Here is a 14,814-nt window from a genome sequence, read left to right as displayed (position 1 = left end):
CAAAATTGAGCAAAATAGCTCCTAACTGAAGCTGGTGTTACTATGTTTACCTTTCACATGGACTCTGAATGTAATCCAGCAGTTGGTACAGACAAAGCAGCCTGCCTTATTGTGCATTAATCTGTAATAGCTAGTTGCAAATCCTTATAGAATCTATACATTATGACATTGTTAATTATGCAATATTTGGAATTCTTGTAGAAATACTGAAAATGGCTCAAGTTCAACACCTTCCACAAGTGACCAGACTCGACAGTTATTTGAGGTTGGTAGCATGATTTTACCAGGGTTTCAAGTATATTTAATTACTCTGCAGTGCATAATTATGTTCTTATGAATGTGTTGTCTCCATTCCTAATTTGTTTTTTGATGGAACTACATTTTCAATGAATACTTTGTTTATTATAACTTTATTAATCCTTTAAAAACTCAATGGTATCAGTTCACCTTGTTTTAGTCCTAGTAAATACAGAAGTATTCATTAAAATGTGTGTAAAAAAAATCACTTTTAGAACATGATGGTTTAGATCATAAATATCTTATTTTGAAAGGATCGGTGGCACAATTCACTAATAAACTAAGCATGTGGTAGGATGCCACTCTTGCATAGCTCTTTACTTCATTTGTACACCACCAACCACTCAATAAAGGATGCAGCTAATAGCTTTGACTGGTTATTAAACAGTACTGTAGTTATTTATATTGAGCCATCTAGGACCCAATACTTTAAAGGTTTCCACTCCTACCACAGCACTGAAAGGGCTTGAAGCAAAGTTGCGAGCGACAGCCCTTGTGACTGTGACCATGGTGCACTATCCCTCCTTATCCTCATCAAACTTTCTGCAGCCTTTGACACGGTCAAACATATACCATCCTCCTTCCAACGCCTCTTCTCCACTGCCCAGCGCAATGGGACTGCCCTTGCTTGGTTCGATACTTACTATCCAGCTGTAGTCAGATCATCTCCTGCAATGGCTTCTCATTCTGCCCGGGCACCGTTACCTCTGGAGCTCCCCAAGGATTTCTCCTTAACCCTTCCTCTTCCTCATCTTAAGGCTAAAGGGATCAAGGGGTATGGGGAGAAAGCAGGGACCGGGCACTGAATTTGGATGATCAGCCATGATCGCATTGAATGGCGGAGCAGGCTCGAGAGGCCGAATGGCCTACTCCTGCTCCTATCTTCTATGTTTCTATCTACATGCTGCTCCTTGGTGACCTCATCTGAAGCCATGTGGTCATGTTCCACATGTATACTAATGACTCTCAACTCTACCTCACCACCACTTCTCTCGACCCCTCTGCTGCCTCTGTTGTTATGCTGTTTGTTTGACATCCAACTTTGTTGGGAAGACCGAAGCCGCCATCTTCAGCCATTGCCACAATCTCCACCGATTCCATTGCATTGGCTCCCGGTTCCAACGGCTCACATTTAAAATGCTCATTCTCGTGTTCAACTCTCCATGTTCTTGCCCCTCGTTATCTCTGTAACCATCTCCAGCCATACAACCCTCCAAGAACTCTGTGTTCCTGCAACTCTGGTCTCTTGTGCACCTGAAATTGCCTTGCCATTGGCAGCATGATTTCAGCCATCTAGGCCCTCAGTTTATTAAAATTACCTCCCTAAACCTTCCTCTGCTCCTTTTAAAGATCCTCTTTAAAACCCACCTCTGACCAAGCCTTTAGTTATCCCTCCTAATACCTCCTTTGGTTTGTTGTCGTTTTTTGTCTGATTACGCTTCTGTGACGTGCATTGGAGTATTTTTTCTGCGTTAAACGCACTATATAAATTCAAGTTATTAAGCCAAACAGACTTAATGGCCAGATATTTATCTTCGTGAACATTCACTAGCTACCACTATGCAGCAGCAATAGATGAGATTCCACGAGGTTACGTAGCAGCCAACAATCTTGCCACCAACCAAAGATAAATGCCCTGGCTTGCTGGTCATTTCATTTACTATTCTGGGGAACGAGACTCAAATACTAAATGTGCAGTACAGGTAGACTATCCTTTATCCGAAAACCTCGGGACCAGCCGTGTTTCGGTTTTCGGAAAATTTCGGATTTCGGAAGGTATTTTATAAGACTGGGAAATTTGTCGGCGGGGGTCCACGGGGGGGTCGGGGTCGGCGGGGGGGTCCACGGGAGTCGGGGTCGGCGGGGGTCAGGGGTGGGGGTCAGCGGGGGGGTCAGCGGGAGTCGGGGTCGCCGGCGGGGGTCGGGGTCGTGCGCCACTCTGGTCATGTCGTGCGCACGACTTACGCTTAACGAAAAAACCTTCGGTTTTTAGAGGGTTTCGGTTTTCGGAAGTTCGGATAAAAGGTAGTCTACCTGTATCTCATCTTACTGAGAGTGGTGAACCTGTGGAATTCTCTGCCACAGAGGGCGATGGAGGCCAGTTCATTAAATATATTCAAGAAAGAGTTGGATATATTTCTTAAGGCTAGAGGGATCAAGGGATATGGGGAGAAGGCAGGGACAGGGTACTGAATTTGGATGATCAGCCATGATCTCATTGAATGGCGGAGCAGGCTCGAAGGGCCGAATGGCCTACTCCTGCTCCTATCTTCTATGTTTCTATGGCAGTGACCTAAGACAGTCAGAAGTTAGCTGGTCATAATTGAAATCTACCACCTTAATGAGCATGAATGAGGCATGTTACATAGCTAATCTAGCCTATTGAATGGCAGATTGTGTGTTGGTGGCAGTAAAAGATGTAACATGGAGATGAAGACTAAGCAAAAGTTGTCCCGGTTTTACTGAGGAAAGAGCAGAACTGTTATTTTAGTCCAAACAGCTAATTTAAATTGAAATATACCTTATTTTTGGAATGATATTGACTCTACAAGTCACAGAATGATGAGCATACCCATGGACTAAGAAAATAAACATAGTTTCTAAAATTCTATGGTGCAAAAGATGGAGGTTGATAGTGCCAAATCCTTGAGCGAAGACTAAATCATAGCTGCAGTACACAGGCACAGATTTGTGATGTGCTATCCAATGTTCCCTCTAATTTTTTCTGGCCCTTTTAAGGGGCTGGCAGGCCATTCAAAATACCGTGCACATGCGGTTTTTGTATTGAAAAGCCGGCTGCGCGAGATCCTTGGAGCACTGCGCGGCTTATAGGGAACGTTGGTGCTGTCTGTTGGTGGGAGGACCCTTCACCTGGTGTTAGATCATACATAAAACAAGAAGGCCTACAACAATCCACTAAAGCCACATGTGACGGATGCTGACCCTTCAGGAAGCCCAACACTACCTCAAAACTCCCTGGAGGAGGATATGCATCTGTCTAATCAGGCCATTTGTTTGTTGAGGCCCAGATGCACACTGGAGAGTCAATCTGTGCACCACACTTGTCTCCAGCAATTGTCTCCCAAATTGCCCAGAATGCTGTTTTCAGGATGTCTGTGAAGACCTTTCCACAGAAGTTCTGGGTTAGCATCCAGTTCCATGGCTTATGTTGGTTTCTGAACTTGTTCAACCCAGTGGAGGATGTTTTGAATTTGGGTCCTCTCAAAGCTTGGCAACTGGTACTTTGTAAATCTTCAAATTAAACCATAATTTGAGTGCAGCAATCATGCCAATATACCACATATGTTGAAACAAAAGCAGAACTTCCATTTGATAGATGCCCTAATTTACCCGAGTTATCTTCATTTATAGTTATTACCTTGGGTTATAATGAAAAAGATTACACTTGGCTTTACAAAAAAAGTTGATATTTTACCAGTAATTCTCTATTGTTGAAGACTTTTTTACTTATTGTTTTAGAGCCTTTTTCTCCTTGCATTCCAGTTAATCACACCTAGTTCATGGGTAGAATGGAGCTCTTTGTGTGTTTGTTCACATTCTAAGGTGCAGCTGTAACAGTTTATAGAATGCTTAGTCACACATGCGCTGTTGGCCTTTGGGGACTTGCTCTCTGTGTATCACGTAGAGGGTGTCTTGACTTGAGCCAGCTATTTCCTTCATGTAACTGTTGCATTTTTCCATGTCTTAAAATATGCACTCAGAATTCCACACTAACTTAATGTAATGCAAAGGCTCAGTGTTGCGTGTTTCCACTTGTGGGGAAGAGCAAAACTAGAGAGCATCAATATAAGTTAGTCACCAACAAATCAAATAGGGAATTCAGAAGAAACTTCTTTACCCAGAGAGTGGTGAGAATGTGGAACTTGCTACCACAGGTTGAAGCAAATAGTATAGTTGCATTTAGGGGGAGGCTAGATAAGCATATGAGGGAGAAGGGAATAGAGGGTTATGCCGCTAGAGTGAGATGAGGAAAGACTGGAGGAGGCTCGAGTGGAGCATAACGCCGGCATGGTCTGGTTGGGCTGAATGACCTGTTTCTGTGCTGTATGTCCATGTCATCATCATCATAGACTGGTTGGGCCGGCATGGACTGGTTCTGTGTTGTAATTTATGTGTAACTTAATAGTATTAGCGCATGATGCCTCCAAAACGTATCAACATGGTGCACATGCTTATTTTAATTGACATGTTTGGAATGATATTTAAAAAGACTTTCATTGTGCTGACTTTAGTCTCCAGTGTAGATTAAGGCCAAGTTGAGTATATGATTTATAACTGCAGTAGAATAAGACACGCATTATTCAGGAATTGCAGTGTAGCTAAAGTTAATTAGATCCACCTTAAAATAATTAGTCATAGTGTGTTTGTTCCATCAGTATAAAATATTTAATCTCCCTGCTAGAGAGTGCAGCTTAACATAACAAGCTGCCTTTTACCACTTGAAGGAGACAGTGTCTTCTGTGTGCTACTTTTTGCAAAATTGGATACTCGTTCTCTTTGCAAACACTTAGAATTTCATTACTAATAGGGAACTGAGGAAATCTCCCTCGTGGTGGTAAGTCAGTGCTATGCTTCCTCCTGTTATCTCCAGCATCTGTAGTTTTTTATTTTTCACAACCCATTTGGAGTACTTTCCTCAGACTGATATTTACCATGTACAGTGATCTCTGACCACTCAGTCTCGCCCATATCTACAGTATAGTATTTGTTTGTAAAAATTCCAAGCTCTGATGGCTTTTTTAATTGTTTTTGGTGGGGGGAGGGAGGGGGTGGTAATTTCAAAGAAGCAATACTAATCCTTTTGCCTTCACCAGTGCATCTGGCTGTTTGTATCTTTTCACTCATTTTCTTTTGGTGCAAAGATAATGATGAGAACTTGTACAGTTGCCTGTTCAGATGTTGCCACAGACAAGGTTAAAACTATCAGGGAAGCCAGGCACCACCGTTCACTGTGCACGTGAAAATGCTGCCACTTAGCGAGCCAGTAATCTGGGGGAAAAGTTTATTTTGCTGTGCCTTAGACTACTGTTGAGTACAGTGATATTTATCAAAATTCTTTACTTACTGAAGGGAAGAGGCAGAAGCAGATGAATGGCTATCAAATTAAGGATGGACAAGCTGGTATGAATGACCTAAAAATAATTTCAGTTCCTGTAAAAGTGATCATATGTTTACTCCAAAACACTACAAGAGCATACATATTTAACCCAAAAGTTAGCTGTAAGAAAACTTAATTGTGCCCCTATATGTTTAGAAAGTTAGCGACTTTTAAACCCTCAAGAACTACAGCTGTGGTGGTTTAGTTCTGTGATGTTATAGAAATTAACAAAGTCTTTACATGTTGTTTACTTCCTTCCTCGTTCCATCTTTCCAGTAACATTGGCGAGTTACATATGCCGTTTTATTCTTGTCCCAGTGGTTATACTGAGATACAAGCTAAATATGTGAATCTACATGGCTATATTAATGGAGCTGCTGCAGCCAGACTGTTGTCAGTGGGGGGGGGAGCTTCACACAATCACAAAGGCAATAGTTGAAGGGCATTTGTGGCATACAATACTGTAAAGGATGTGATAAATGGAGTTTGGTGAACGCAATTAGTTATTCTGTCAGAATAAAGCAGCATCCATCTGAATCAGTGACAGAATACAACTAGCCTGAGGTGGGTTGTTCTTTCATTGCTGCTGATTTTGAGTGTATGAATCAGACTGAATACATGTGCATTTCAAAGTTCAATCATCTCTGCATTGCGGTAAACGTATAGTGCGTCAAAACAGAATGTTCCAAGTTTGATCCCTGGTCTGTGTTGAGTAAGTTAATTTGAACCAGGGTTGCGGCAAGAGTACTTGAGTTAGCCTCAGGTGTTTGCTCTTGATTGCTATTTAGTGACCTCTGCTCAAAGCGCACTTGTGTGACCATCTGGTAAGAACAAGATTGTGTTCACCTACGCAGACCCTTCCTATTGAAAAGCTTGCTGACACTCATTGTTAAGATTCACACATGAATTATAGCCACTTAGATGAGATAGAAAAGGGGGACCAGAGTCTCTGGAACTATGTCCCAGCACAGAAGTAACCTCTTTAGGAGCGGTAAAGGTTGGCAAAGAAGAGAAAGTTTGCATTGTATATACACCTCTAGAATGTTGTTGAAAACTGGTGAAAATTTACCTCAGAATAGCATAACTGCTGAAGATTGCTACTGTGCTAAACCTCACCAAGTTTAACCCAGAAGAAAGCTTTATGCTGCCACCAAATACAAAAAGGAAAATGTTTTGCTCCAATGCTTTCAGATAATTTTTTTAGAATTTTTAGAAATATAGATGGAAAAGGAATAGTTCCATGCTTCCTTCCTACTCCAAAGGACAGTATTAGGAGTAAGAATACACAGTCTGATGTTTACGGCTAAGTGTTTGTTCCTTCTGTTAATTACTCTTGCAATGAAATTTAGTGCTTCACCGCTAAATCCATTTTGCATGGTATTGTATGTTTGTAATACTTTCTGTTATGGTTTGGCTTTTACCCAGCACTTGGTTGTCCTCTACTCATGGGACAAACATGGATCCAGAGTCCGTTTCCTTTGATCTAAAATCTGCACCCAATTTATGTGTCTTGTATGGGTTAGTGTGCTCAGGGTTAACAAATAAGCCCTAACCCTGGTGCATAATTCACTGAAGGACGCATGGGATGCCCAAATATTCTCATGTCTTTGAAAGATGAAAAACGCATCTATGATGGACCAATGTGTGTAGGCTAGAACTACTTGGTCAGATTATTCATGGGATAATTAACCCAGGAACAAACAATATTGCAAGGTACTGAATCAACACAGTACTTTAACAAAATTGGAATTAGTCCATAAGCAGTTAAAATGCCACTTTTAGAATGTATTTCTTGCAGTGTCTGGTAAACACAAGATTTTTGGATAAAGCTGTCAGATTTGCCAGATGTGATATTCTATATGGACAATGTGAGCGACACCTTCATCTGTGGAGTTCAGATTTCCCATCAGAACTATGGAATATAGGAGAATGCTCTAGTACTTTGACACCTTTTGGACTGCACATCATCCATGATAATCTGAATGATGGGTGATCAATGTAATATAAACCAGGTATGCCCTTGTCTGGTTTTTGAGTACCTATTGATGCCTTGACCATTTACAATTTAATGAGCACCTCGAACAAACTCCCCTATATCCTGACTTATTTCTAGATCAACCACCTTGGCCTTGTTCCATAGACAGCTAGTCTCCTGATCTTCATTTTAAAGTTAGGTAAGGGAAAACGATTTTAACTCTAGCTATTTCAAAACTGAAATAAAATACAAAAAACTCTCATAACATCTTACATTTTTTTGAAGTAATGGAATTAAAAGAATGTGCACTCTGAACACTTGTGACCACATTTTAGATTGAGATACTGGTTTAAATGCTGTAAAACATTTTGTCTTGTGATTTTGCTTCCCCTATTTCTGCTCCTCTTTCTCCCCCCTCAGAATAGTTTATTTTTTGGGGAGGTATTGCACAGAAACCAGGTACTTCCCCCTGCAGGAAGAGAAAATTGAAAATCTAAACCTCTAGAGGCCTAGGAGAACATTACCGAACTACTTTTGGGAAATGGCTTAGGGGGGGGGACCAAAGGAAAAATTGCAAAAATGTTTTTTTTAATGACAACCAGAAAATGTTTATTCCTAATCTTCCTTTTAAAAATTCTGTTTACTCCAGGGTTTAGACCAACACTTGCTTTCCTTACCGCAAGGAAGCTATGGACAGTTTACATTTGGCATTTTGGATGATCCCTTTTCCTTTGGGGCCAACCAGCCCTCAGAAGAAAACAGAGACTCTGATAATAGGAGGGAGCGGGAACACCAGTCCCGGCCACGGTATAGTTCCAGGCAACCCAGAGCACCCCGCTTCCCATCACGGCGTCCTACAACACGAAATGAAGGAGTGCCAACTCTAGAAGGGTAGGTGTACCTCCCGGAATTTCAGAATCCAACAGAGGAAAGAAACTCGCTTGTATTGTGAAATGTTGACTTTGATACCTGTCTTCAGCCGTAGCTTATTTATATTAAAGCTGCTATTTGGTGTCTATTTGACTGCAGCGTCTAGCTCCAGGAAGATTATTGGTGGCATCTATATGAAAGTTATGTAATGTAAATATGAGTTGGAGTGAGGGATTCACAACAATGAACTAAAAGAATGTGCACTCCGAGCACTCTGACAGCATTTTAGATTGAGATACTGGTTTAAATGGAGGTGCATTTTGATGCATGTGGCATAATAGAAACTATGATGGTATATGTTGAATTATGCATGATTGAAGCCTACACTAGTGTGCCTGCAACTAGTGTAGTTTGAAATGATAAATCTCCACTCAAACTTTTCTTTGGTTTATTACAGAATTATTCAGCAATTGGTTAATGGAATCATTGCACCTACAGCCGTGCCAAACTTGGGACTGGGTCCATGGTAAGCTGTATTCCAAAGCTACTGAAAAGATTTATACAGGAGACTTTGGTTTATCCGGAGGTTATATGTCCGGAATACTCGATCTAACGGCAAAAATCAGGAGCCGTTTTCTATAAGTTTTTTTTAGTTCTCGTTGCTTTTTTTTCCCCAGTCAGACACTGCAAGGTCTGTAGCTATAGCAACAGCTTCAGCTAGAGACGCTTGCAGCTGTTGCTAAGCAACAGGGTTTGTTGATTCACACAGAGCTTTTCAGTTCCGTATCTCTCAACATTAACGCTGGTATGTCCGGCACACTTGATGGTACGGCACCAGCTCGGTCCCGTCAATGCCGAATATCAGAAAGTTTCCTGTATTGAAGTTTGAATGCCTAGTTATTGAAAATTGTGACCATCTGTTTTGAGACCTATTTGTCTAAAATGAGCGGGCAAATTTTTATTCAGTTTTTTTCGTGAACTAACCTCACGACAATTGCTAAGACTTTCCTGAAAATAGTAACGGTGTATGCCATTATTGGAATGCAGATTGTTTAGGAAATTCTACATGTAAGATCCCAGAAATAACCAGAATTCGATTGAACTGGACATTAACCCGAACAATGCATGCGTAAGGAAACAATATCGGCAAAAGCAACATTCTAATGGCCCAGAAATTCCGATCGCAGGCCTCCCGCAGGCGGAGGGAGGGCTGCAATCTGGAAAAATCTGCGCCAAGACCCGAGGGCTCCCGGGAGGCGCAGAGTTCCGTTGCTGGGCCTCTCCAAACTGCTGGTGTGCAGGGCCCACGTATCCCAGAGGCGCAGGCGGTTCGCAGCGTCCCTGGGATCATGTGGGCCATGGGGAGCCAATCAGAGAAGGGAATCTCCCTTCATACATTTGACAGGAAGACCTGTCAAATATATGAATAGAGATCACCCCCAAAATAGGGTAAAACTTTAAATAAATTTTTTTTTAAATCACATTTTTAAAATGACTTTAAATTACAATAAATTAAGTATTTTAAACAAAAATTTTATTTTTTGAAACAAATAATTAAAGTTTTTAATGGGGCTAAAAATAAACGTACCTTTCTTTAAAGTATTTTTAAATGATAAATCAGTGGACATGTTTCAAAAACTTTTTTTCAACTCTTATCCTGGTAAAAGCAGACCTTGCGCCTGCTTTTACCAGGCACAAGAATTGTAAGTGTTTTCTGCGGGCGGAGGGTCTCCAAAAAACAGAACTCTCCACCCGCAGAGGCCCTTCTCCCAGGCAGGTGGAAGATCTGTCAAGAGCTTTCTTGACAGATCGGAAATGCCGGTTTCCAGCGCATGCGCAGTGCATGCCTGAAACCGGCATTTCCGATGTCCCTATGGGTGAGCACACAGCGCGTACGCACCCGTAGGGATCGGAATTTCTGCACCAATGTGTTTTCAATATTTTAGTTGAGGAAATAAACGTGTTGTTTTGAGGTGACTGAACTAATTGTAGCACATAAAGCTGCAGACACCTCAGTCACGTTGGCCTAATAAATAGCCACGATTATAACTGACCATTAACTAGATGAGTTATCACTTTTGAGATTACCGGATCTGAAACATGACAGGGCAGACAACTTCAAGCTGAGATTATTTAGCGAGCACAATCATCATGCAGTATAATCCAACTGACGATAACTTTTGCCAGTTTCTATTTTATTTTCCAGTATATTGCTTCATCAAATTTGCATACGGTGATTTCAAATTGTCCCATTTAACACTAATCTACTTTGGAAAGCAGAAGGGAGAACTGGGGTCACCGTTCTGAATAAAAACTACAAAGGCGATTTAGTACCGTTACTGAATTGTAGCAAATATTGGCCATTGGCTGTGCTGCTTCCGATTTGCCGCCATGCTTGCTGCGGCGTATTGTAACGAGAGATGCAAGAAAATACAATGGGAGTTATCTTCTGCGAAGCCGGCACGCTTGAGCTCGAAATTTACAGTGTATGTTGTGATCTCCTCCCAAGAAAATCTGGGTCAATGTATTTTCAGTCACACCTTTATCAAGTACCAATTGGATATGAGTTGGGTATATGTTGGCTGTCATCTTGGTCAATGTCTGCAGTCACCTGAACCTGCTGCTCCCCAGTACTGGTTTTCTGCTTCTGGCCTCCACCCCATGTAGGCCTGTCCTACGCTCTACACTGCACCACTCCCCCTGTCCTCTGCGTCAGCTAGTTTGGCACAGTTATGGGACCTTCCTGGCTGGGTGGTTCAGTGTAAACTCATGTGCATTCGCTTACTAAGCCCATTTACTGTTGCTTTGATCTAAATAATCGGCCTTTTGAGATAAGTTCATAAAAATACCCTTTAAAAATACTTAAAACAAAACCTATTTTAAAAAAAAAATTTATAAAGAGAACCCTCCAATGCTTTGGTAGGTAAATCTGCTGAGACGTGATATTGAGCTATACAAATCCGAAAGGTCTCCGATTCAATCACAGTGTTGAGCTGGTGGATCTGAATTGGCCTCCACATGTATAGGCTAGGGTGGGAATTGCTATCCAGTGATCCGTTGCTGGCATTGGGTATATATGAATTTTATGAGAGGACAGACTCATCCTCTAATGTCCTGTTCAAACAGCAATGCTCTCTGATCAGGCTCACCGGAAATGGTCACTTGGCTGAGGTACAAAGGGCTATTAGCAATGAAACCTGTAACCCAGCATCAAGAGAGACGGGCAAAGGAGGCGGAAGGAAATTATTTTTTATTTTAAATTGAAGGTGTATTTTTTATTGCAATTTTAATTGTTTTAGAGCTTAATGTTTAGAATTCAATTAACAATGACCCGTATTTTCTGATCGGGGGCTTCCTGCGTGTGGAGGCCTCCGATCTGGAAAAAATCTGCGCCCTTACCTGTGGGCTCCGGAGATCCTGACATTTCCATTCCTGGGCCTCTGCTCTACGAAATGCGCAGAGCCCAGGTATCCCGGGGCGCAGACGGTTCGCAAGTGTCCCTGGGATCACGTGGGCCATGGGGAACCAATAAAAGAAGGGAATCCCCCTTCACACTTTTGACAGGTCACTCAAAAAAACATACTAAAACATTAAATAATTTTTTTTAATCACGTTTTTAAAATTAGTTAAAATTACATTAAATTAAATATTTTAAACAAATATTTAATTTTTTGAAAAAATTTGTCTTTTACGAGGTTAAAAATAAACTTGCCTTTTTTTAAAAAGTATTTTTAAATTCTAAATGAGTGGGGGGGAAAAATATTTTTTTACTTTTTTAAACTCTATGCTGGTATAAGCAGGCCTTATGCCTGCTTTTACCAGGCGTAAGATTTTTAAAGGTTTTCAGCAGGCGGAGGTTCTGCAGAAAGCGGAACTCTCCACCCGCAGAGGCCCTTCTCCAGGGCAGGTGTCCAATCTGTCGAGAGGATACTTGACAGATTGGAAGTGCCGGTTTTCAGCGCATGTGCTTCGCATGCTTGAAACCAGCACTTGCGAGGCCCCTACGGGTGTGTACACAGCTCGTACACACCCGTAGGGATCGGAAAATACGGGCCTATATATTTTGCTAGTTAAGCACAGGCTAACCAGAAATATGTTCAGTATAATTAAAATATCATTATCCATTTTGTATACTGATTTTTAATGTAAAGTTTTCGGTACTTCATAGGGGTGTCTTGCACTCTAATCCAATGGACTATGCATGGGGAGCCAATGGCTTGGACACAATCATTACACAGGTAATTAATCCGGTTAATGCAACACTGTTCATGTTGGAATTATGGTAAGATGGGCTCAAGAAAAATGCAATTTGGTCCTAGTTTCTGATAAAGAAGTGAAGGTACTACAACTTTGTGAATGAAAGTTTCATTATGTTGAATAAGTTGAGGTTTTGTCACAGCAGAAAGCAAAAGCATGTTTTACATGTCTGTAAAAGTTTTTTTTTTCTATTGGATTTCTCTCCTCACGCGCCCCCCCCCCCCCCCCCAACCACCCTGATCATCTCATGCAATTTCGTTTCTGCTCATTTTCTCGTGGAAGGCGCTGACTGTTTGTTTGTTTATTGGGCTACAGCTCCACAGATGTCAGTTGGCCCCCAGTAGCTCACCCAAATATCCAATTTTTACATGTGAGCCAAGATGAAATAGAATGTGGCAGCAGGAAGGGAGGGTGTCGTAGCCCCACCAATCCTGTTTGTGCATGACATCCATGCACAATAGTTCAATAGAGGTTTCTGGGTAACTATTTAGGAGCATCAACTCTCACTGTGATTTATCCCCCTCCCTACTCTCCAACCAGCAACACCGAGGACAATTCTAGTGACCCTATTACTGCTGCTGCTCTGGCTGAGGTTAGTTAACACAACGCACACCAGAGATTGAACCTGGAATTTTCCTCATATAAAGCAGGTGAACCATCAGAGGAGCAATTTTATACTTTCTGGATCGCCTATTAGTACTGTAGCCCCCACCAATAGTAACAAAGCGTGACTTCTAAATTGCCACAGTAGCCTTATAATAGCGAGAATGGCTGTTTGCAAATTTTACGATATGTATTTCTGAGCTATGGAGAGTAACTGCACCTTTAATATTATGACCTGGCAAGAGATTCCTGTTTCTGCTGTTATGTGATTTAGAAGTCCTGTCTTATGAAAGAACCAGATCTTGTTTGTCAGCCATCCGTTACAAAAGGTTGTTTAAAGATTGTATTGACTTGTTTTCTCTGTAACAATGCCAAGGTTACTGTTTTGGATTTGGGGCAGCTTGATGTAGCACAACAGTATTCTGTACTGTTATTTTAAAAAATTTGGGGACAACAAATAAGTCAATAAGCACTTTACTCATTTCTTTCAGTTAAAAAGACCTTGCTCATGTGTTATTGGGTCAAGTATACCGTTCAGCTGCATTCATCCTGTTGCTGTTGGGGGTGGTAGAATTGCAGATATTATGGTTCTATTGGCAGTAATCCAACATGTTTATCACTTAGAAAAGGGATTTTTTTTTTTTAATTTTTTTAGGTCAGTCATTTTGACCAGATCATTATAGTTCAAGCGTAACCTTGTGGAAACCTGGATTGTTACAGGAATTTTTTTTAAATTTTTTTTTTAAAGTGGTTTGGCAATTTTTTTTTTCTTATTTATGTTTGGGATATAGGTGTCGCTAGCAAGGCTGACTTTTATTGCCAATCCCCAGTTGCCCTGGAGAAGATGGTAGTAGTGGGCCGCCGCCTTGAACCGCTGTAGTCCGGGTGCTGAAGGTGCTCCCATGTTGGTATTCGGTAGGAAGTTTCAGGATTTTGACCCAGCAACGATGAGGGAACGTTCAAGTCAGGGTGGCATGTGACTTGGATGGGAGCTTGGAGGCAATCACGTTCCCTTGCACCTGCTGCCCTTGTCCTTCTAGATGGTGGAGGTCGCGGGTTTGTGAGGTGCTGCCGAAGAACCCGTAGCAAATTGCTGCAGTGTACCCTGTAGATAGTACACACTGCAGCCATGGTACGCAAGTGATGGAAGGGGTTGAATTATGTTCAATTTGAAATGCTTGAAAATAAAATTAATTATTTCCTTCCTCCAGCTTCTGAACCAGTTTGAAAATACTGGCCCACCTCCTGCAGACAAAGAGAAAATCAAGACTCTTCCCACAGTACAAATAACAGATGAACATGTAGGTGGGTATACTTCAGACCAGTGACCAAATGCCTAGTTATTTTTCCTTCTCCAGTTGTAACTTTGTCAGGAATACGCCACTAAATCAGCTGCTGAAATTTCATTTTTTTATGTACCTTTTATGATTTTAAAATTATACAACTTGGTCATGTTCTAATTATGGGATGATTTTGATCTTTCTGGCTTCATACAGAAATCTTTTATTTTACATTAAGTTGTCTGGTGGTTGAGAAGGATAAAATAGCTGAACTACCTGTAAAATATTTGTATTGTGGTAGAAATTGGTTTCAGATGTAACTGATTTTTCTGCTCGATCCAATTTTAAAGTTTTTGCACATTGTTTCTGCGCTCTGCTTATGGCCGCCTTTAATATGGTGTTGAGGATGTATG

The 14,814-nt window shown here is 41.3% G+C and overlaps 1 protein-coding gene across 1 annotated transcript in view; it reads left to right on the top strand.

Moving 5' to 3' along the window:
* Nucleotides 1-14,814, top strand: part of rnf126 (ring finger protein 126) — a 61,185-nt gene that overhangs the window by 29,500 nt on the left and 16,871 nt on the right. The window contains exons 3-7 of the mRNA XM_086004600.1: nt 202-265; nt 8,041-8,282; nt 8,719-8,787; nt 12,430-12,499; nt 14,333-14,426. Of these exons, the coding sequence (XP_085860726.1) occupies nt 202-265; nt 8,041-8,282; nt 8,719-8,787; nt 12,430-12,499; nt 14,333-14,426 (539 nt within the window). The remainder of the gene's footprint in view (nt 1-201; nt 266-8,040; nt 8,283-8,718; nt 8,788-12,429; nt 12,500-14,332; nt 14,427-14,814) is intronic.

This window comes from Somniosus microcephalus, chromosome 13 (assembly GCF_052327205.1).
Source record: "Somniosus microcephalus isolate GS21.2 chromosome 13, FLI_Smic_1.0, whole genome shotgun sequence".
Taxonomy (NCBI): Eukaryota; Metazoa; Chordata; class Chondrichthyes; order Squaliformes; family Somniosidae; genus Somniosus; species Somniosus microcephalus.
Note: the sequence above shows the minus strand (reverse complement) of the source record. Positions and strands in the feature narration are given on the sequence as shown.